The sequence below is a fragment of the Danio rerio genome, chromosome 23 (genome assembly GCF_049306965.1).
Source record: "Danio rerio strain Tuebingen ecotype United States chromosome 23, GRCz12tu, whole genome shotgun sequence".
Taxonomy (NCBI): domain Eukaryota; kingdom Metazoa; phylum Chordata; class Actinopteri; order Cypriniformes; family Danionidae; genus Danio; species Danio rerio.
Window position 1 is genome coordinate 24,206,603 of NC_133198.1, and position 21,570 is coordinate 24,228,172.

General features: G+C 37.2%; 1 protein-coding gene across 50 annotated transcripts in view; it reads left to right on the plus strand.

Annotated features, from left to right (window-relative positions):
* Positions 1–21,570, plus strand: part of ubr4 (ubiquitin protein ligase E3 component n-recognin 4) — a 99,381-nt gene that overhangs the window by 17,394 nt on the left and 60,417 nt on the right. For 11 of the 50 annotated variants that reach the window (XM_073938867.1, XM_073938875.1, XM_073938883.1 and 8 more), the window contains exons 14-34: positions 2,111–2,228; positions 4,363–4,550; positions 6,828–6,984; positions 7,072–7,157; positions 7,246–7,415; positions 9,580–9,859; positions 9,949–10,081; positions 10,479–10,558; positions 12,223–12,351; positions 12,437–12,619; positions 12,714–12,836; positions 16,753–16,982; positions 17,293–17,411; positions 17,506–17,603; positions 17,686–17,843; positions 17,924–18,130; positions 18,878–18,979; positions 19,996–20,096; positions 20,185–20,572; positions 21,102–21,165; positions 21,252–21,443. In XM_073938867.1, coding sequence (XP_073794968.1) covers positions 2,111–2,228; positions 4,363–4,550; positions 6,828–6,984; positions 7,072–7,157; positions 7,246–7,415; positions 9,580–9,859; positions 9,949–10,081; positions 10,479–10,558; positions 12,223–12,351; positions 12,437–12,619; positions 12,714–12,836; positions 16,753–16,982; positions 17,293–17,411; positions 17,506–17,603; positions 17,686–17,843; positions 17,924–18,130; positions 18,878–18,979; positions 19,996–20,096; positions 20,185–20,572; positions 21,102–21,165; positions 21,252–21,443 — 3,306 coding nt within the window. Of the gene's footprint in view, positions 1–2,110; positions 2,229–3,910; positions 4,037–4,145; positions 4,188–4,362; positions 4,551–6,827; positions 6,985–7,071; positions 7,158–7,245; positions 7,416–9,579; positions 9,860–9,948; positions 10,088–10,478; positions 10,559–12,222; positions 12,352–12,436; positions 12,620–12,713; positions 12,837–16,752; positions 16,983–17,292; positions 17,412–17,505; positions 17,604–17,685; positions 17,844–17,923; positions 18,131–18,877; positions 18,980–19,995; positions 20,097–20,184; positions 20,573–21,101; positions 21,166–21,251; positions 21,444–21,570 lie in introns of all 50 variants that reach the window. The other 39 variants (XM_068216895.1, XM_073938873.1, XM_073938877.1 and 36 more) reach the window with 8 other exon arrangements.

Sequence of the window (21,570 nt, forward strand, 5' to 3'; positions counted from 1 at the left end):
AAATTTACTATTCACCCTCCCTGTTAAATTTGATCTAATCATGTCCTGAAACACAGCTCCTCTCCTGCTTTCACTTCTCATACTGACGGAGGGAGTGATTCGTTTGTGAATGAATCTCCCGAACGACTCTTTCACTAACGTTAGCCGACAATAATACAAGTTTCTGGCAGCGCAGCATCTCGTTGTCATATTTCTTTTGCATTGTTTGCTGATTTTATTCAACAAAACTAGCATAAGCCGAGTGTTTAGTGCGAGTTGGAGCTTCTTTGTCTTATGGTGAATGCAGTAAGTGACTGTTATCATCAATAACGTTACCTGATTAGCACAAAAGTTCAGAACATACAAAAACAGAAAAAAACTTAATATTACCCATGAAATGTTCTGCCTTTGTGCTTTGATTTCTTTGTTTGCTCATTTCTACACCCGTAGACAGCGCTAAAGTCCCGCATCTTCACGTAATAACACTGTCTTGACTTGTGCGGTTGAATGACATTTGTCCTGGGAGCCCTGTACCAATGTGGCGGTGCTATTGACGCATGCTTAGAGTCCCTATGCGATATCTAGTGTATATATCTATGAAGTGAAATAACTGAACAAACACAGATCATTTTAGACCAAAAAGACCAAAACTTCAAATGGCACTTAGAGGTTTTAGCATAAATTTTACTTTATCAAGTAATGTTATTACATTTGTTTAAATTGTTTTATTTCCTTCTCAATATTCCCTAAAACGGGTGCCCACACTTTTTCTGCAAGCCACTTATAAAATGACCTTATCAAAATTATTGACCTGATATAAAAATACAAAACATATATTCATTTATAAACACATTAAGAATTCTGCATTTGTTATATATATATATATATATATATATTTTTTTTTTTTTTAATATATATTTTTAATATATATATATATATATTAATATATATATATTAATATATATATATATATATATTTTTAATATATATATATATATATATATATATATATATATATATATATATATATTAATATATATTAATATATATATATATATATATATATATATTAATGTACCTTGAATAACTGTATGAACCCATATTGTGCAATAGTTTACAACTCTGTACATATTTTTGTCATTACCTTACTCTGATGCACTGAATGGAATCAGCCAGGGAAGAGTACTAAATCCACTATGGTGGAACGATATTTATACTTAATCGCGACACTTCACTAAGTGCTGCAAAACTATAGCCACTAAAGTTTTGCAGCATTTAGCAAAGTTGGAACGGTTTTACGCGCATTCGTGGTTACCCCTTCTGTCAGATGTCAGACTGGCTGCCCTTTATGTCAATCAAGCAACACATTTCAGAGAGGATGGATGATAGGCTGATGTCTATTTTTTTAACGCCATGTGATCTACCCATGCTTTCTTTTTCGATCGATTGATATATGGGATTGATTGATAGATTGCGATTGACGTATTGAGCACGCCTGCCCTAAGAGTTCTTAATAAAGCATTTATACACTTTGAACACTTATATACAAAGTTGTCTATATTTTAACTTGTCTACCAAGCATTTCAGAACATCAAAAGTAATTTTAATTGATAGAAAATCATTAATTTTATTATTAATTATTAGTTTTCATCATGTGAAAAGACCAAACTTGCTTGATTAAAAGCATTTTAATGGTTGTATATATTCATTGTATAAGCATTCCAATTCATTCATTTCAACAAAGAAATTCATCAATTCATGGACTTTGATGAGAGCAGCTCCCTGAAGAGAATGCTCAAGAACACTATTTTAATCATCTAATTTGTAGTTCCATATGTTTTTGTAATAATAACTGCTGGGAATTCTCCCCACATTTACATGAAATTGACAGATTTCATAAAGCCAGTGAATAGATTAAATAATACGGGAATCTTTCATTTCACAATAGAATCAGGACTTATTAGCGAGCATTTTACATTTGTTTGCCTTCAAACCAAACTAAATTATTATAGACTGGAAAGACGAAAAGTATATCTCAATAGCAGGTGTGAACAGGGCCTCGGTGATGGCTGCTATGAGGAAGTAGTGTGTTTTGTTTGACGATTGTGGAATCTGGTTGTGCTTGATTTAGGCCTGTGTGCTGCAGCGGCAGAGGAAAGGGTCAGTCAGCAGTGACGCAAGTGCCTCCACTGACTCCAACACTTACTATGAAGACGACTTCAGCAGCACAGAAGAGGACAGCAGTCAAGGTAGAGGACGCTGCACATTGCATGTTGTTAAATCTTGTAAATAAAGGCCACAGTGAGGTCAGACATTGAAGTTAGACTTTTTTTTTAAATTAAGAAAGAACCTGACATTCGGTTCATTTGCAGAGTAGTTGCTTTTGCTAATTTCATCTTGAGGGATATGTCTAGCTAGGTGACTTTCACAAAAGCTGTCAAAATGATAAGTCAGAATAAAAAAATAGTTTGCAAAACTTTTTTTTCATCTTCTGAAATCTTTGAAAGAAATATAAAATCTTTTTGAAATTGATTGATTATTTTTACTCCTGAAACACCTTTATCTTGGCCAGTTTCCACTGAGTGGTACGGTACGGGTTGATACCGGTCACCTTTATCAGGCTTGTGTTTCCACTGCCAAAAGGTTAGCAATGGCGTGGTGTACAACAAAGTTTCAGTCAACGTCATTCTCGCTCAAGAAAATGTCAAAGTAAAGCTGTACTGGTCGCTCACATATCACATGAGAAGCACTTCTCACAAAACAGATGCTTCATACACATAAATACTTGTGTATAAATGTTCATTACCACCCTTTCTGTGAATAAAATTTGATTATTACTGCAGATCGACGAAGTGCGAAATAGCCTACTGTAACATTTGCGATTATATAAAATAAGTAAATAAATGCAACATGTATGAACACTTACAGACCCTTACAGTCTCTGATATGTTACCAATTACAGAAAAACTACACACAGCATACATTTAATCTTTATTTAGGTTCAAAAACAACACGCAACATATAGCCCACAGTCAGAGAAAACCTCTAATCTGTATCTTTATTCTTCACCAGCACATGTAACCTCTGTTAGAAAGTAATTTCATTATTATGAGTTCATAATGGTCCAAAGGGGGATGGTAATAGTTAATCATGGCAGTTTGTTCATCTTTAGGTCGCTGAAAGAATCTCTCCTCTTGTTTTTTTTGCGCTTCTCCTTTGTTTTTTCGCATTTGTCCGTTTCTGAAAGGATCGGATATCAGAAGCACTTCAATAATCATGTGCACATTATTATTATCAGCTCAAGAAATTCATTATTTTCGATTTTAGATTGCCTTGTAAACAACTACAGGGCACAGGGTAGATTCTGTTTTTTTTGGCTTTGTGACTGTTCATCAAGACGTCAACAAGGTTTGTTTATGCTCTGGTCGAATATTGCTCGTTATTATATGTATATATTAATACAGTGTAATGTCTCGGCCCTTCTTTTGTTTTCATTCTTTTGGCTTGTCCGGTAGTACGATACGTTTCGCTTTTTGGTACCTTTTGACTGGAAATTTCAATAAAAGCATCCTAAACCTTACCATACTGACCACTCAGTGGAAAAGGGCCATAAATATACTTTCCATTTGATTCGACAAAGTAAAATCATTCTCCCTAAATAAATGTATTTAAAATTTTGAATCTGTTATTAAATTTAATAGAATAAGTATACCATATCCTTTTCACATAACATTTTTTTTTAATTTTATTTAAATTAATTTTTTGTTTGGCAAAATATAACTTTAATATTCCGCTTGATTTTGCATTAAGATGTTTATTTATTTACTTTTACTTTCAAAGAAACCTTTTTTTTTGCCACTACGATAAATATGACCTGTCCTTTTTTGTCTTCAGTGTTTAATGTCATTAGCATGAGTTATCTTTTATGCAGCTGAGTACAGGGTTTGCTTGTGGTTTACTGAGCTAGTGTCAGGGCTGAGGAGTCTCAGGGACTTTTTCAGGAGCTTCCTGAGCACTGCACGCTTTAGTAGAAGGACAGCGGTCAGGCCAGAGTCAGGTCAGTTTACTTCCTGCTCCTGAACACTGTGGCACGAGAAGCATGCTCTTGCTTACTGCGCCAATCTGGCGGCCGTGGGCACAGCTAGTGACAGTGTTCGTTATTTCAGCAGAGAGAAGACAGGAGAGGACAAAAGCAGCTTGTTTCTCAGGTCAGCAGATCTCTGTTTTAGGTCAGACTTACTCGTAGTGTCTTCTGTTTATTGTGCCATAAACATCTTAAGTAGAGTTATTTACCTGGCTAAATGGAAGCAGCATTTGTGTTTGCTTAGAGTACAAAGATGTCATTGATTGTGGTGCTGAACGTGGCTGTTGGCGTGTTTACAGACGATGATAGTGAGCCCATTCTGGGGCTGTGGTTTGAAGAGACTATTTCTCCCAGTAAAGAGAAGGTGGCACCTCCACCGCCGCCGCCTCCACCACCTCTTGAAACCTCACCCAGACTCAAGAGCCCAAGTAAGCTGAACACGGTGGAGAATGGAAACATATTGGCAAGTCGCAAGGACCCGGAGTTGGTAAGTGCATGTGGTTTGATGGAAGTGAAATGTTGTTTTATGTAGTGCCTAAAATGCATTTTTTTAAATGGCAAGCTGATAAACAATTTAGGTAATCAAACCCAGTCCAGGGAAGTTCTCATTCTAATGGCTGTTTTGATATGATAAGGTCACACGGTGGCACAGTAGGTAGTGCTGTAGCCTCACAGCAAGGTCGCTGGTTCAAGCCTCGGCTGGGTCAGTTGGCGTTTCTTTGTGGAGTTTGCATGTTCTCCCCGCATTCACGTGGGTTTCCCCCACAGTCCAAAGATATGTGGTACAAGTTAATTAAGTAGGCTAAATTTACTGTAGTGTATGCGTCTGAATGAATGTGTGTGGATGTTTCCCAGAGATGGGTTGCAGCTGGAAGGGACATGTGCTGGATAAATTGGCGGTTCATTCCGCTGTGGCGACCCCAGATTAATAAAGTGACTAAGACAAAAAAAAATGACTGAATAAATGAATGATATGATGATTCATTACATCTTGAATGAATGATATAATGATACTCTTAAAATGTATCCATTTCAAAAACAAAATTTTAGGTCTTTTAAAGCCTTAAATTCATTCATTCATTCATTCATTTTCTTGTCGGCTTAGTCCCTTTATTAATCCGGGGTCGCCACAGCGGAATAAACGGGCAACTTATCCAGCAGGTTTTTACGCAGCGAATGCCCTTCCAGCCGCAACCCATCTCTGGGAAACATCCACACACACATTCACACAGACACTCACACACACACTCATACACTGCGGACAATTTAGCCTACCCAATTCACCTGTACCGCATGTCTTTGGACTGTGGGGGAAACCGGAGCACCCGGAGGAAACCCACGCGAAGGCAGGGAGAACATGCAAACTGCACACAGAAACACCAACTGAGCCAAGGTTCGAACCAGCGACCTTCTTGCTGTGAGGCGACAGCACTACCTACTGCGCCACTGCCTCGCCAGCCTTAAATTCAATTAAATATTTTCCTGTAGGTCTTAAATTATTATAAAAGGGTTTTAATTTCGCTATGCTCTATATAAAGTACCCAATCGGGTCAACAATAATTCAAATCAATAAGTCTTTAAAAAAACTGTTTATGATTCCATTTACCTGCGTGGTTTAATTATCTTCCTTACAATAACATTTGTTTAAATGTTCTCCTTGGGATATGGTCAGGACACTGAAAGGAACAGACTGTTGTGGATACATTTAGTTCATTATAGTTTTAAAACTTGTCAGTTATGTTGAAAAAAATTTTGTATACAGCCAGGGATTGCTTGTTTTTACATTTAAAATATGCGGCTGAGAAATAACTCGTTAATTTTTAGGATGAGGCAAATAAAAAATCTTTTCCACTGGCCCAAACTTAGCGTTTAGCTATTATAAGTCAGACATGACATTTCATAATGGTCTTAATTTCTTTACAAGTCTTACATTTGACTTTGTGAATCCTGCAGAACCTTGTAATGCTGTTTTATTATCTTACTTTCTTTTCCCCCTTAAATGTAAGTAATTTTCCCAGATAATTGTTTAAAAAACAAAAGTCTTTAGTTAAATGTTTCAGCCATGCGTTTGGTTATATGATCAACTCAAATTTTGAAAATGTATTCCTGTGGTTTAATGCTGAATTTTCATGATTTCTAAAGATTTTCTAGATTTTTTTATTTGAGAAAATTGCTGTTTTTATTAGATTTATGATCAAATAAATGCAGCCTTGGTGATCAAAAACATTAGAAAAATGTTGCAGATCCCAAATGTCAGTAAAATAAATTAATAATAAAATAACAATAATGATTCTAATAAACTTTATTTTTACTGTTGTCATTGTAAAGAATATTTAGCATTACTTTGTTTACTTTGTATAATAGCATTTATTAGGGCTGGGTGATTTGGCCTAAAATCAAAATTTCGATTAATTTAACATTTTAACTTGATTAAGATTAATAAACGATTATTTATTTATTCATTTTATTTATAAAAATATGACGTTTCAAGGCATCTCTGGTGCAGCTTCCAATCATTATCAATGTAGTGCAAATGTGCAACACGTGAAGGCTTCGTCAGACCTTACCCGTGTGTGTGACACAGAAGTATAAATCAGATGTAAAAGAGCGGGGTCACATGACTCCACAGATGTTAGGGAAGGTAATTGAAAAAAAATCAATGGATTATATTTTCAGAATGTCGATTTCGATTTCTTTACGATTAATTTATTAATAATTAAATGGTATTTACATTGATGACTCGAATGCATGTTTCTTGTTTCAGTTTTTGAGTTTGGCCTCAAGCATATTGAACTTCATTACCACTTCCATGCTAAAGTCCAGAAATAACTTCATTCGCAACTACCTGAGCGTGTCACTCACAGAGCAGCACATGGCAACCCTCGCCAGTATCATCAAAGATGTCGACAAGGATGTCAAAGGTTTTCCGTCATTTTGATCTAAATCTTAAACTTAGGCTTACATTTAGGCTTTTACCAACGTTTCTTTACCCCTCCCCCCACCCCCAGGTTCCTCTGATGACGAATTTGCCTCAGCCCTCTATCACTTTAATCACTCTCTGGTTACATCAGACCTGCCCTCTCCATCCCTGCAGGTAAAGTTGAGATATTCTTTAAAACGTATTCAAAATTTGTGACAGACATATTGTGTCTGATGACTTGTTTTCTCCAACGTTTCTTTAGAACACTCTTCTGCAGCAGTTAGGTGTTGCCCCGTTCTCAGAGGGTCCTTGGCCCATGTACATCCACCCTCAGTCTCTCTCAGTGCTCTCCAGGTTGCTGCTGATTTGGCAACATAAAGCCAGTCAGCAGGGGGAGCCTGATGTACCCGAGTGCATGAAGGTCTGGGAGAGGTGAGACATTACTCAACCTTAAAGAGTGACTTCTTTTTGCTAAAATGCTGCTTTGTTTACTAGTTTGAGTTGTATTTGAAATGTGTTAACCAGCCAGAGCAAAATTTTTATGATCAAAGTTCATTAAAGAGTTCGTTCACCAAAAAAATCCTTATTTATTCACACTCAAGTTGTTCATGAATTTTCTTCTTCTGTTGATCAAAACAAAAACAGGCTATTCTGAAGATTGACGGGGAAAAAAGTTGACATTAGGGGTGCAATGGTTCAATATACTCACGGTTCGGTATGCAACACTGTTTTAGGGTCACGGTTTCGATACTGTACAGTTTGTGATATGCTTTGGAAAAAAAATGCCTACAGAACATTTAAAGAACAATAAACATATTTATTGATTAACAAACACCTGACAATGCCGGAGCTTCACATATATGACTAGATTTGTGTGTTTTCACAATAAAGTAGGGCATTTTGAAAATTGTATGTTCAAATAAATTGCTTAAGAAATAAAGTGAAAAAGCTTAAATTTCCCCTTTTTCTATTTTACATCTTGATTCAACAGTCTCAACCAATTATGCAGATAATAATTTTGTCCACACATCTTAATAATTTTTAAAGTATTGATTTCTTCTGTTTACATTATGCTGCAACAACGCATTTTTATTTATGATTTCTATATGACTTAATTATGATTCCAGACTGCTACGTTTCGCTTATCAGCACCGTGGTAGTGAATGAAACTTAAGCAAAGAGAAACCGTTTGGCTTCTGAGTCTGGACACGGACCTCAATCTGGCTGTTAGTTTTCATTTTTGGTAGACTTTCCCTTTAACTTAATTTTGTCCTGTTTCTGTTCTAAACTACATTTTAGTAGCATACTGTAGGTTACAAGGTCATATTCATAATCTTCTTAAGGATTTGATATTTGTTGAAGTTGAGTTTTATAAAATGCATCTTTATGAAACATCTTCCATGTACTGTTATAGTCAATGGAGATGGTATGCCAATAAACAAATACTACTTCTGCTACTACTTGAAGTAGAGGTACATGACAGTGTCAAGTTAAAGAGCTAGATAGTTCACCCCAAAATTACTTGAAATATGAATTTCCTTATTTACGCACTCAAGTAGTTCTAATCTTTAAGAATTTTTTTCTTCTATTAAACGCATAGAAGATCTTCTGAAGAATATTAGAAAAAGCAGCAATTGACACGAATAGTAGTTATTCGCCTCATTTTTAAAATTGAATTATGAGGTTTAAATACTGAATTTTAGTGGTGTTTTAAGCACTATTTTTGTAACTGTATTAGCTTGTCTGTTGGTCGTCATAACACACTTTTTGAGGTACCAAAAACATATATTAAATATTTAGAATAAAGAAATATGAAAAAATTTGCTATTTTTAAAAACAAATTTATTACACCATTAGAAAAAAAGGAGTTAAAGTAAAGTTTTAAATGTAAAAACTGTAGCATATTGCCATTTATTGGGCAAATAAAAAACTGACCAGCATATTCAACTGTCCTCAGTCAGAATTTGGCAATTTGAATAATAAAGCATTAAAACAATAATATTAGTAATGTAGAGCTTGACAATTTTTCTAGTCTCTTTTGCTAAAAAAGTACATTTTGAAAGTTTATGGATAACAAAAATAGCCTACTTACTATTAAAATGAACTCTATTATGAGCTGCTTTTGGTGCTTCAAACCTGTTTATTTGTATTTTTTACCTTCAAGAATAAGGTCTAAGATTCAGAATAAAAGTTTGGCTACTTGTATTGAAGGATGACTTCACTTTGGTCATATTGTTTGTTTTCTTGCACAGCTGGATATTGGACTCATGAAAAGGAATTGTTTGCATTCATTGGAAGGTTTCTTTGATGGCTTGTTTTCACAATTTATGATGGCATAAGAGTCAAAATAAGACAGATGAGCTCATGAGATCAAATTCTGGACCCTTTGTCAGTCTTGCGAATAATAAATGTCTGGAAGTCAGCCGCTAGGATTTCCCAGTATATCTTCCTCTGTATTCAATAGAAGAAAGAATGTTAGGGTTAACCTAACCTAAAAGACTGAAACTCAAACATGTTTGAAACGAGTAACCCCAACCCTACCCTGAGATGTCTTTAATTGCAAGTCAAATTCACAACCTAAATCTGCTTTCCATAGGTTTGTGGGCACTCTGAAACAGCATACCCTACAGGGAGCCGTGCCTGCGGATGAGGATCTCAATGTTGAGCACCTCCAGCTGCTTCTGCTCATCTTCCACAACTTCTCAGAAAAGGGCCGCCGCACAGTTCTGACCCTCTGCATGCAGGCAATAGCTGAAATCGCATCCAATGCCGACTCCCAACTTCAGGCGGTGCCCCTCAACCTAGCCCGCATCTTACTTGTGTTTGACTACCTGCTGCACCAGTACTCAAAAGCTCCCGTCTACTTGTTTGAGCAGGTACGAATGCTAATGTGGCTGTATGTTAACTGAAATCAAGCCACTGTATTGTGACATGCTGTTTGTAATGATTTTGTTCACACACTCAGGTCCAATACAATCTTCTGACACCCCTGGCATCCAGCGCTAGTGCCGGACAGGATGGGGGAAAGAGAGGTGCCGTTCCTCTTTATTATGGTTTTAAAGAGGTGGAGGAGAACTGGGCCAAGCACTGCTCGGCAGGTAGGAGTAAGTCAGACCTTTTCTATTTTGTCTATATTTTACCCTAAAATTAAGAATAAATATTACCTCCTACCTTTAAAGTTTGTTTCTTTACAAAAGCAGACAAAGTGTTCTGGTTGCTGGCACCCATTGACTTATATAGTATGAAAAAAATGATGATGTGGAAGTCAATGGGTGCTAGTGATAATCATTTTTCAAAATGTCTTTTGAAAAATGAGAAGAAAGAAGCCGAAGAAAGAAAATGAGAACTGAAGAAAGAAACTCAAATAAACTTTGAACAAGGGAAGGGTGGGAAAATGATGGGAAACATTTTTGGGAAAACTGTCGATTTGTACTTCTACTACATAGGTGCTAACCTAGTGCAAAAACAGTTTTGATTGTTATTGCTCTCATTTAGATTCCACAGTGCAGCCGAAATTTTACTGCGTTCTGTCGCCTGAAGCCTCAGAGGATGACAGGAGTCGACTTGATGGCAAGGTGAGGCCAGACATCAAGTCTACACAAGCGTTACAGTCATGGGAGTGTCTGACACTTAATTAAAGAAAATTGCTTTGATCTTTACAAAACTGTTTGTCGGAAAGTTGGCATGAAATTTCTAGTATATTTGCTTGGAGTGCCCTAATATATTTTGACATTATAAAGTATTATTATATAATAGAAATAATAATTATTATAAAATATGCTTTTTCTATAAATCTTTCTTTTGACAACTTTGAATATTTGTACAAAAGCAAGTAAATGTGTTTTATTTATTTCTTCTTTTTTATGGTGAAAGGTTATAGTACTGAAATATGCACTTTTCCTTTATCAGTTGATTGTAAATAATGTTACAAATTAAATAAAAAATCCTTAATCAAAAAGAAGTTCAACTAAAATGTTACATGATTACAGCGATTATAAACGATCCCTGGTGCCCCCCGTTGATTTATTTTATTTTTTTTTATAAATATTTCCCAAATGATGTTTAACAGAGCAAGGAGATTTTCACAGTATATCTGATAATATTTTTTCTTCTGGAGAAAGTCTTATTTGTTTTATTTCGGCTAGAATAAAAGCAGTTTTTAATTTTTTAAAAGCCAATTTAAGGTCAAAATTATTAGCCCCTTTAAGCTATATATTTTTTCAATATCTACAGAACAAACCATCGATATACAATAACATGCCTAATAACCCTAACCTGCCTAGTTAACCTAATTAACCTAGTTAAGCCTTTAAATGTCCCTTTAAGCTGTATAGAAGTGTCTGGAAAAATATATAATAAAATATTATTTACTGTCATCATGACAAAGATGAAATAAATTTATTATTAGAAATAAGTTATTAAAATGTTAAAATGTTATGTTTAGAAATGTGTTAAATAAATCTGCTCTGTTAAAAAGAAACTGGGGGAAAAAAATAAATAAACGGGGGCTAATAATTTAGGGGGGCTAATAATTTTTACTTCAAATGTACCTCCCTACTAACAGCACAGGAGAAAACGAAAATAATAAACAAAAGGCCTCAAACCTCCTTATCATGCTTCAAGCCAGACAGGGAGACAGAAAACCATGTTTTTCTTCTGGGTAGAATGTACTTCACATCGGCATCTCACAACACGCCAACAAGAGACATTAGCAACAATCACTTGTTTTCATCATTCAAGTAACAACATCTCCACTAAGCATAACAAGTGGGGAATCGAGAGAGTGTGGGGAGCCGCTGAATCCATGTTCTCTGGGGTTTTAAATTTAGCATATGTTTTACGCAGCGGATGCCCTTCCAGCTGCAACCCATCACTGGGAAGCATCCATACACACTCTTTCACACTCGTACTCTACAGACAATTTAGCTTACCCAATTCACCTGTAGCACATGTCTTTGAACTTGTGGGGGAAACCGCAGGCCACCAGGCTCAAACCAGCGACCTTCTTGCTGCGAGGCGATCGTGCTACCCACTATGCCACCATGATGCCTAAACATTTTATTATGAAACTTTTTAATTCAGTTTCATGTACAGTTTTAAATATGTATCAGGAATCCTCATTTATAACCAGCTTTTTGATCATATAAGTTTTAAGACCTGCTTTAAATACTCAAATGTTCCACCTGAAGTCCTCATGAAATAGTAAGTTAATATGCGTGTTATTTGTCAACTCTTACAGGTCTTTCAAGTGCTGTTCAATGGTGCAGTGAAGTATGATGACATGTACTCGTCTCTGATCTCCCTCCTGGCGGCAGGCTCCCGCTTTGACACAGCAAGACGACAGGAGAACAAGCCCATCACCCCAGTAGTGCGTTAACTCTTTCAATATTCTGCAATCTTTTGTTTACACTGGCTGACTTTGCACTCAACATCACTGTCAATCTCTGTTACAGGAAGCCTGTTCCTTGCAGTACTACTTCCTGGTGCTTTGGAAGATCTTAGGAGTCCTGCCACCTTCAAAGGCCTATATTGAGCAGCTTAAGAGTGGGAACAGCGACCCCAGTGAGAGTGACATTTTACACACCCTTAGGTGGTCATCAAGGTTACGAGTCAGTACCTATGTCAACTGGATTAAGGTTGGTTTTGTAAACTTTTCACTTAAAGAACATGACCGGATGATCCATGTGTCAAGTTTTTTGACTCATTTCTGTTCAACTCATTTTTCTTCAGGAGCACCTAGTGAAGCAGGGAATGAAAGCTGATCTTGCTACATCTTTGATCGAAGTGGCATCGACTAAATGCAGTGCAGTGAAATATGATGTGGAGCTTGCAGAGGAATATATTGCCAGACAGGTACTCACTAAATATCTTTAAAGTCCACATAAATTGGAATTTGCCGAGACTTATATTTTAGTATGTCGATGCAATTCAAACTGACATGGAATATTGAATAGGAGGCGGAGCTTTCTTTTGCACATCATTCCCTTAAAGCAAAAAAAGTGCTTAGAGGGGCGTGGCTAAGAATTTTGCTATACAATTGCTATGGAAGAGATTAGGGCCCAATGTCAATTTTATTTTTGTACCCCTACCCTTTCCCCTTGCCCCTTAGAACCGAGGGTGAAGGGGAAGGGCTTCAAAATTTAGCCCTAAGAATTGGGACAGCACTACAACATCTGCACACGTCGTCATATGTCATCGTGATCTTGCTTCATATGAGATCAGATGATTGCGACTGCTGTAGTTATTCCAGTTGTGCTATTTTGGGTTTTAATCTTCAGGAAATCACTGAAGGCATATATTATGTTATCATAACAATCTAAAGCCTGGTTTATACTTCTGCGTCAAGTGACCGGCGTGACCCACGGCTGTGCATTTATACTTCTGCGCGCTGTCTCTGTTGGTCTGCATTAACACTTTCGAAACGCTAGTTGGCAGTGAGGTGTAAACGTTCCTCTGTGTCGAGTTTCTTCGCTGCTGTTTTGCTTTTCCTGAACAAAAGCAAAACATTCGTGCGGCTCTCTGTCCCGCCCAGACTTGTCATCGCTACCAAGCCGACCAATCACAGAGCTTGTGCTACGCGTCGTTGCAATTGTGTATTTACATTTTTTTTGAGAGGTGCACGTCAGCGACGGCGAAGGGCTATGCGTCAACGCCGTAGCATACGCGTGCGTTTGACACAGAAGTATAAAACAGCCTTAATGTAGCAATAAGATCGTAACTTTACTGTGCATATATACAGTGGCCATATTAATCAATGTAAACACATCAAAAACCACATTAACATTATAGCAGACACTGTAAAAAGCCCATTCGTTTTTTAAAGCATGACGGTAAAATGTGAACGCAGTTATGAATATATTAAAACATATGCTTGTTTGTTGTAAAAATTCGTAATAATGACAAAAAAATTCTAATTTGTGGATCTCCTTACTTTCGGGTGCAGAGATTTTGTCGTTGTGGCTGGTGTATTCTGGGATTTTTTTTTTTGCCCCTTGGTTTTGAGTATGGTTCTAAAAAATCTTCATTCTAAGGGGTATTTACCCCTTACCTTTAGCCCTACGCCTTCAAGATAAAGAGAATTGGGACACCCCTTCACAGGAATGTGCAAAAGGAGGGGGAAGGGCTAAGGGGTAAAATAGGCATTGAGCCTAGGTTGATGTCAAAGGTAGGACAGCCACTCCAAACGGTCTGACTTTAATTGAAGATTACTAAAACAAACTTCTTTTTTTCAAGTGGATTAACTTGCACAGATTTATTGTACACTTTAAAGGTTCAGGACACCCTGGAGTAGTTTTTATTTTTATTTTAACAGATTTGTGTGTTGAGCATCAGTTAAGACAACATTAGCACCTGTCATTTTTAATTGTTGGGATACTGGATAATCTTGAGCTTTTGTTAGCTAATTTCATCTTCCGGGTTTAAAATAATCTTTGGGGCGGGTTCAAAATCGGCGACGTATCACAAATCTGCTAGTGAAGTGATGATGCATCAGTTTCTCATTATTATTCATAGCGAAGTTTTCTTATCCTATGAGAAGACCCTGCTTTTTTAATTATTCATGAGAGCATGTGCTTTCCGAAGACGAGACAGACTGCGTCTACACAGCATGGGTCGTATGTGTTTGTTTCCATGATCCATGGGGTTTGTTGCATTCTTTTCCCCGCGATTCTGTCAGGACCGATTCAGCAAAGCTGTTAGTTTGCAGCAAGCATATTTATAAGGAGAGCTGTATGAGAATTGGAGAATGTCTTGTAACACTGAAGTTTGTTACTATTCAGACACATCACCTATATCTGCGCTGCTGTGTTTGCCTATGTTTAAAATACTCCCAATTACCGGTATAGCTAATGGTTGAAATTGACAGCGCAAGAGACCTGCTGCACTCCTATCAACAGTATCTGCATTCAGACGTCGGATTAAGCAGGAGAGAAGTCCTCATTTATAGTGTTTATATTATATAAATGATTATCTTTATAATGATATAACAAATTGTGGTTGTGTACAATACATGAAATTATGAATAACATATGTAGCAGTAGAAAATTATTTACTGTTTATTTCTTTGCTTTTTTTCTTTATGGTTGACTGTTGTTCGCTCCCCTTTTTTTCCCCTGCTTTGCTGGCCACACCCACTCCTCCCTCTGCATTTTTAGAAAAATTCAGAGGTAGACTTGAAGTAAAAGAAGGGGGTTTCTTCTAGAATAAAAGGGGCCCTTTTAGAATAACAATGTGAGCTAGTAAAATAAAAGGTAACACTTTACTTGGAGTGTTCAAAAAACTCATGAAACCTTTATGATGTGAATGAGATTTATGCATGTTTAGGACAACTGTTAGTGTTGTTTGCTCAGTTATGTTATTTTAAATGCAAAGATGAAATTATGACTACTTGACATTGCCAAGACAACATAACTTGTCACTAATCTGTCATAAACATGATTGTGTTTAGGCATTATAATTGTGTTCTGAATGTTTTTCTAATCACGTTTTCAGTGCAGCAAGCTGCATTTGTCATTAAAAGTATTATTACACTGTCAAATGATTTTTTACATCATCATTAATATTTAATTACATTTTAATGAAAAATGTAGCTTGTACCACTGTGGTTAATAATAAAAATTAATTTTGATGTTATAAAATTCATGAAATAGTTATAATGGCTTCATGACATTGTTTATGACTGATTTATGACAAGTTTTGTTGTATTGTTTAATGACAAGTTTTCATGACAGACAATGTCATCTTTGCACCTAAATTGTCATGACTGAGTGAATGACACTTAATGACAGTTATGCCTAGTTCAGACTGCGTGATTTTAGCCCCGATTTTGGCTCGCCGACAGGTTTTGAGAAATCGCCGACAAATGCCTATAATCACAGGCAAATCTTTGCTCGTGCACGTGAGTGAAAATCACACAGTATGAACGATCAAAGACGCGATCTGAGAGAATCGCAGATGAGTCGGCGATGCCTGTGAGATATTTGGCATGCTAAATATCTGGAGCTGTCGGCGATTCAAATCATGCCGTGTGAATTGAGTTTTGACTGAAAATAACATCAGAGATCGCCTACAGCCAATGAGAGAGCAGCATTCACTTGTGTGTGCGTGTGTGTATACCTGCTGCAGGCCAGCGGAAGGCTGGGGGAGAAGTTAAAAGCGCTCTTTTTCGGTTTATTTGGACCCACGAAATGGAGGAAAACTAATGGAGGTTTGACAGGACTCAGGAGCAACCATGTCTGTTTGACATTTCATACAGAAAGAAATTAGTTTATTATCAACATTGAGAAATGGCTAATTCCCTTTAAACCCAGGTGATCAAACATGTACATGTTCTACCCCATTACAGGCTTCTTTCTCATTATGTAGTTAATAACAAAAGATATACTACATGTTTTTGGCTGTGAGACGTAGTTTGGACGAAGTTGTCGGCGATTCTCCCTATAGTAAAGTCATGCAATGTGAATGTCCATGTTGCCGAACCATCTTGCAGTGTAAACAAAGCAGCGACGAAACGCTAGCCCAGATAGTCATGCAGTGTGAAAACATCTGTGACACGACTAGTTTGAAAATCATGCAGTCTGAACTCGGCATTACACATTCATGATGCATGATTATAATGTTTTCATGACAGTCTTATGAACACCTCTTCAAGTAAAGTGTTACCAAATAAGCATTGTAAATTTAAATTTTACATGGTCTTTAGATTGATTTGTCTGTTTGTTTCCTAATATATTAACTATAACCTAAATATATTTATCCACTGCTTTTGTAGATTTCATCGTTTTGCTGCGTGGACCCTAACAGCATCCTACCTCTTCACCAAGTACCCTCTCTACAAACCATCTACACATTGGATGCTGTGATTTCCAAAGTTCAAGTGTCTTTAGATGAGCATTTCTCCAAAATAGCTGCGGACACAGATCCCAATAAATCCTCTGAGATCACCAAAAACCTGCTGCCCGCCACGCTGCAGCTCATCGACGTCTACACAGCCTTTACTAGGTATTGATTCCACCACATTTACTGAGGATTGTTGCACATATTAAGGGATCATTCCCATGATAATGAGAATTCTGCCATCTTTTAATCACCATCATGGTATTTAGTGGAATTATTTTATTATTTATTGGAACAGTAACATACAATTTGTTCCACACTTCCCACACTTCTTTGTTGCATAATGTTCTCTGATGTTTTTTTTATGATTGGAAGATGTAGAAGCATTCTGCCTTGATATCTTTGTGTGAAATTTAGGTTGTCAAAAACTCCAAAGAAACTTTCTGACTGGTTTGCTGTTTGTTTGTTTGCTCAGGTCATACCTGCTGATGAGCCTGCCAGAGGAAGGAGAAAACAAGCCCACTGAAGCTAAACTGCAGGGCTATGCTGCCGTGTTGTCCATTGGATCTACGCGCTGCAAAGCCAACTTGCTTGGTAAGAATTTTGAATGACATTTAATAGACATGGTAACTTGCCTAAAGTGATCAGTGCAAAGTACAATTCATGTGTGGTGTTTTTACTTTTTCAGGTCAGACCGTGATGCAGAATCTGCCCTCCGCCGTGCAGACACTGTGTGAAACATGGAACAACATTCACACTAATGAATTCCCAAACATCGGTTCATGGGTAAGCAATGCATTTCCTTCAGCTCTTAGAGTAAGCATGCTGTCTGTGCCTCACTGTATACTGAATGCTTCTTTATCCACAGCGAAACGCCTTTGCCAATGACACCATCCCATCAGAAAGCTACATCAGCGCGATTCAGGCTGCACACTTGGGCACCCTCAGTAACCAATCGCTGCCCTTGGCCTCTTCTCTCAAGCACATTCTGCTCTCATTGGTTCGCCTCACGGGGGACCTCATTGTGTAAGTATTGAGTGCAGTGGAAGCAAATATATTACATAACACAATGATAGACCCTGATGGTTATTTGTGTTCGTCTATAGCACAGAGGAGCTAAACAGTCCACAGGTGATCCGCACACTGCTTCCTCTTTTGTTGGAGAGCAGCACAGAGAGTGTGGCTGAGATCTGCAGCACTTCACTGGAGAGGATCCTGGGCCCTGCCGAATCTGATGCCTTTCTGGCTCTCGTCTACGAACGCCTAATTACAGGCTGCTACAACATCATCGCCAATCACTCTGACCCAAACAGGTGATGACTATATGATATTAAAGGAAATTACTACACTTAAAATTAGATCTGCAATCTGACCAGCTACAACAAAAGCAGTGATTCAGTGTTTGTTTAACCAAAAAGCCTCCTGTTGTTCCAAATGTATGGTTAATAACTCAACTATTTTAAAAGGTCTTGTTAAAAGTCCCTTCGCTGAAACTTCTGTTTATTAAAACTCAAAAGATCTAAAAAGATTCACATATCAATGGATTTAGGATATTCTGCAATATTTTTATTTAATATTTTGTCATTGGATCCTGATGATTTCTTTTCTTTTTTCTTTTTTCTTTTTTTTTTTTGGATAACGAGTTATGCCATGTGGATAGGCAAAACCCAACCTTTTAAATGACTTCACAGTACCACATTACCAGAAGAAGAAAATCATAACAAGAATGGCAGTGCTATGTTTGTGCTATGTTTATTAGCACTATTACAACAAAACCTGCTAATGCAACAAAACCTGCTAATGCAGAGCCTAGTGCCATACGTAATACACTGTTTAAACCCATTTTTCCCATTTCCATGTAAACGCAGACATTTGCTAAAACAATGTGTGTGTGGATGGGAACGTTTTGGAAATTGCATAATGAAAAATTAATTTTTTTTCCCATTTGTGCTTAGCTTAAGGCATTGCAAAACCTTTCTGTGATTCAAACTGTATAGGAATGTGGTTATGGTTGGATTATTGTTTAATATTCCTTTAAATATGTTTCTGTTTGCAATTAGTGGTTTGGATGAGACCATTCTTGAAGAGTGTCTCCAGTATCTAGAGAAACAGCTGGAAAGCAGTCAGGTCCGCAAAGCAATGGAGGAGTTCTTCTCATTCAGGTATATCTTGATCAAATAAATTATCATTAGTTTAAAGGAGCCATGAAATAATTAATTGACGTAAAGCCATGTCCACACGTACACAGGTATTTTAGTAAACAAAAATGTTTTTTTTTTCTCAGTTTTTAAAATAACAAAGCCCCTTGCCACTTTTAAAAATCTTCACCCTGACTAGTTTTTAAAAATTTGGGTTCCAGAGAGCTGATACTGCGTTTTTGTGTAGAATGTTTTTTTTTTTTTTTTTACAAAACCCATGTTTGTGTTGATAGCAGGGCCGAAGGTTGTGACTGAATTTGGTTGTAGTTTCATGTTTTTCTTCAATAATTCTGCTTGTTACAGCTGGAGTTCATTATTCTCTGTTCATTTAGCACTTTAACTCTGCTCCAGTGTTATTTTAACTCTTTGTAGGAGTGGGAGAAGTTCTAGACTAAGGATTTAGCTGTGTATTAAATTGTTTATAAAAAGGCTATTTTAAAGTAAAGATGGCATATTATGAAAGTTTAGATGGCATATTATGAAAGCAAAAATCATTAAACTAATAACCTTGATTTATTAACTTAACACGTTATTTTCTAATCCTCCATGATTTATGTACTTACAAGTTATTTTGCCCACTGGCAGCTGTAGTTGCCGCTTAAACATTTGACAAATCATACAGAGGACTGTAGATCTCTTGAAAGATTAGTTTTATTTGGATGAATCTAGAGACCTTCATGGTTATGTTAATATATATTTGTGAACAAAGAATTTTTTAGTAACATGAAAATAGCCTTTATTTGGGAAGGTTTGCCTCTATTTTGCATAGTGGAATTAGGGGTAGGAAATTGAAGGTCGCATGTGACAGGAAGTAAATCAAAATCAATTTTACTTGGTTGTTTGCTTGCATGTCATTGAAAAATTAAACATGGATAACATGTAGAAAATTACTCATAAAAGAAAAATGGCAGCTATGAACTTTGGCAACTATATTTGCCTGTGGACTTAATTGGGTTAATAAATTCCTCCTTGTCTTGTAGTGGAGAATTGGTTCAGATCATGATGGCCACTGCCAACGAGAATCTCTCCGCAAAATTCTGCAATCGGGTTCTGAAATTCTTCACTAAACTCTTCCAGCTCAGTAAGTAGCCATGCAATACCTCTGAAAAATGATGCCATATGACCCCCGCCCCTCCCTCCTACACATCCCACCTGCGTTTCTTTTTCAGCGGAAAAAAGCCCCAATCCCAGCCTTCTGTGCCTGTGCGGTTCATTGGCTCAGCTGGCCTGCGTGGAGCCCTCGAGACTCCAGGCCTGGCTGAGGCGCATGACGGCCTCCCCTCCCAAAGATTCAGACCAGCTTGACACAGTGCAGGAGAACAGGCAGCTCCTGCAGCTCCTTACCTCCTACATCGTGCGGGATAACAGCCAGGTGGGCGAGGGGGTCTGCACGGTGCTGCTCAGCACACTCATACCCATGGCCACAGAGATGCTGGCCAGTGGGGATGGAGCGGGTTTCCCTGAGCTCATGGTCATCATGGCCACTCTAGCCAGTGCTGGACAAGGAGCAGGACATCTACAGCTACACAGAGCTGCTATTGATTGGCTCACAAGATGGTGAGTGACTGGCTTCTGAGGGAGATTAGATGTTGTATATGTTCTCTCTCTCTCTGTATATTACTTACATTATACTTTTGTATATGGATTGATATATATTGTTATGCCTGTAGGCAATTATGTTAATAATAGTGTAATTCTATAAATTAATTGTGTATAATGAATTTTAATGTAATGATGTTAGTACTACCCAGAAGAATATTGTAACAAATAATAAATGTTTTTAATATAATGTGTTTTTAAATAGTTGTACGACAACTTGGCTTAAAGTTTGGCTTTTGCATTAGAAGGTATGCATTAGAAATAGAAAAAAATAATGATATTAATATTAAAGTAATATTATAAATGTTACAAATTTAACGAAAAAATTATACAATATTTTTAGCATTTAGCAGTGGGTTGTTGGGCAAATTTTTGAAGTGTGAAACTACTACATATACTGTAGATTGAACCTAAAAAGCTCTACTCTTATGTGCATTTGTTACCCACACTTAAAACTAAATCCAACTTTTTCCTATTTATCTTTCAGTAAAAAATACTTGTATCAGAAGAACGTTGTGGAGAAAGTAACAGCCAACGTGTCACAAGGCAAGGTAGGCACCAGATATGTTTAGTTTTTTTATACAACCATTTACATCCCTTCTATTTTTATCAGAGCATAATTAAATTTTATTCGCAGCATGCTAGTATGCTGGAGTGTGCCTGTCACATCATCTCCTACCTGGCGGATGTGATGAACGCATTAAGGCAAAGCAGTGGCCAGGGCTCGTCCCAGCTCCTGATGGATGGAGAGGAGAAGGCCATCGAAGTGGACTCTGACTGGGTCGAGGAGCTGGCTGTTGAAGAAGATGACTCGCAGGCCGAAGACTCGGTCAGAAAAAACCCTGCTCACTTCAGTTTCAGAGATTACTTTTATTTGCTAATCTATTTAGCCTTTGGATAGTCAAATAATCCCGGACGAGCCCCCAAAAATCATACAAAACCATTTTTGCCACACA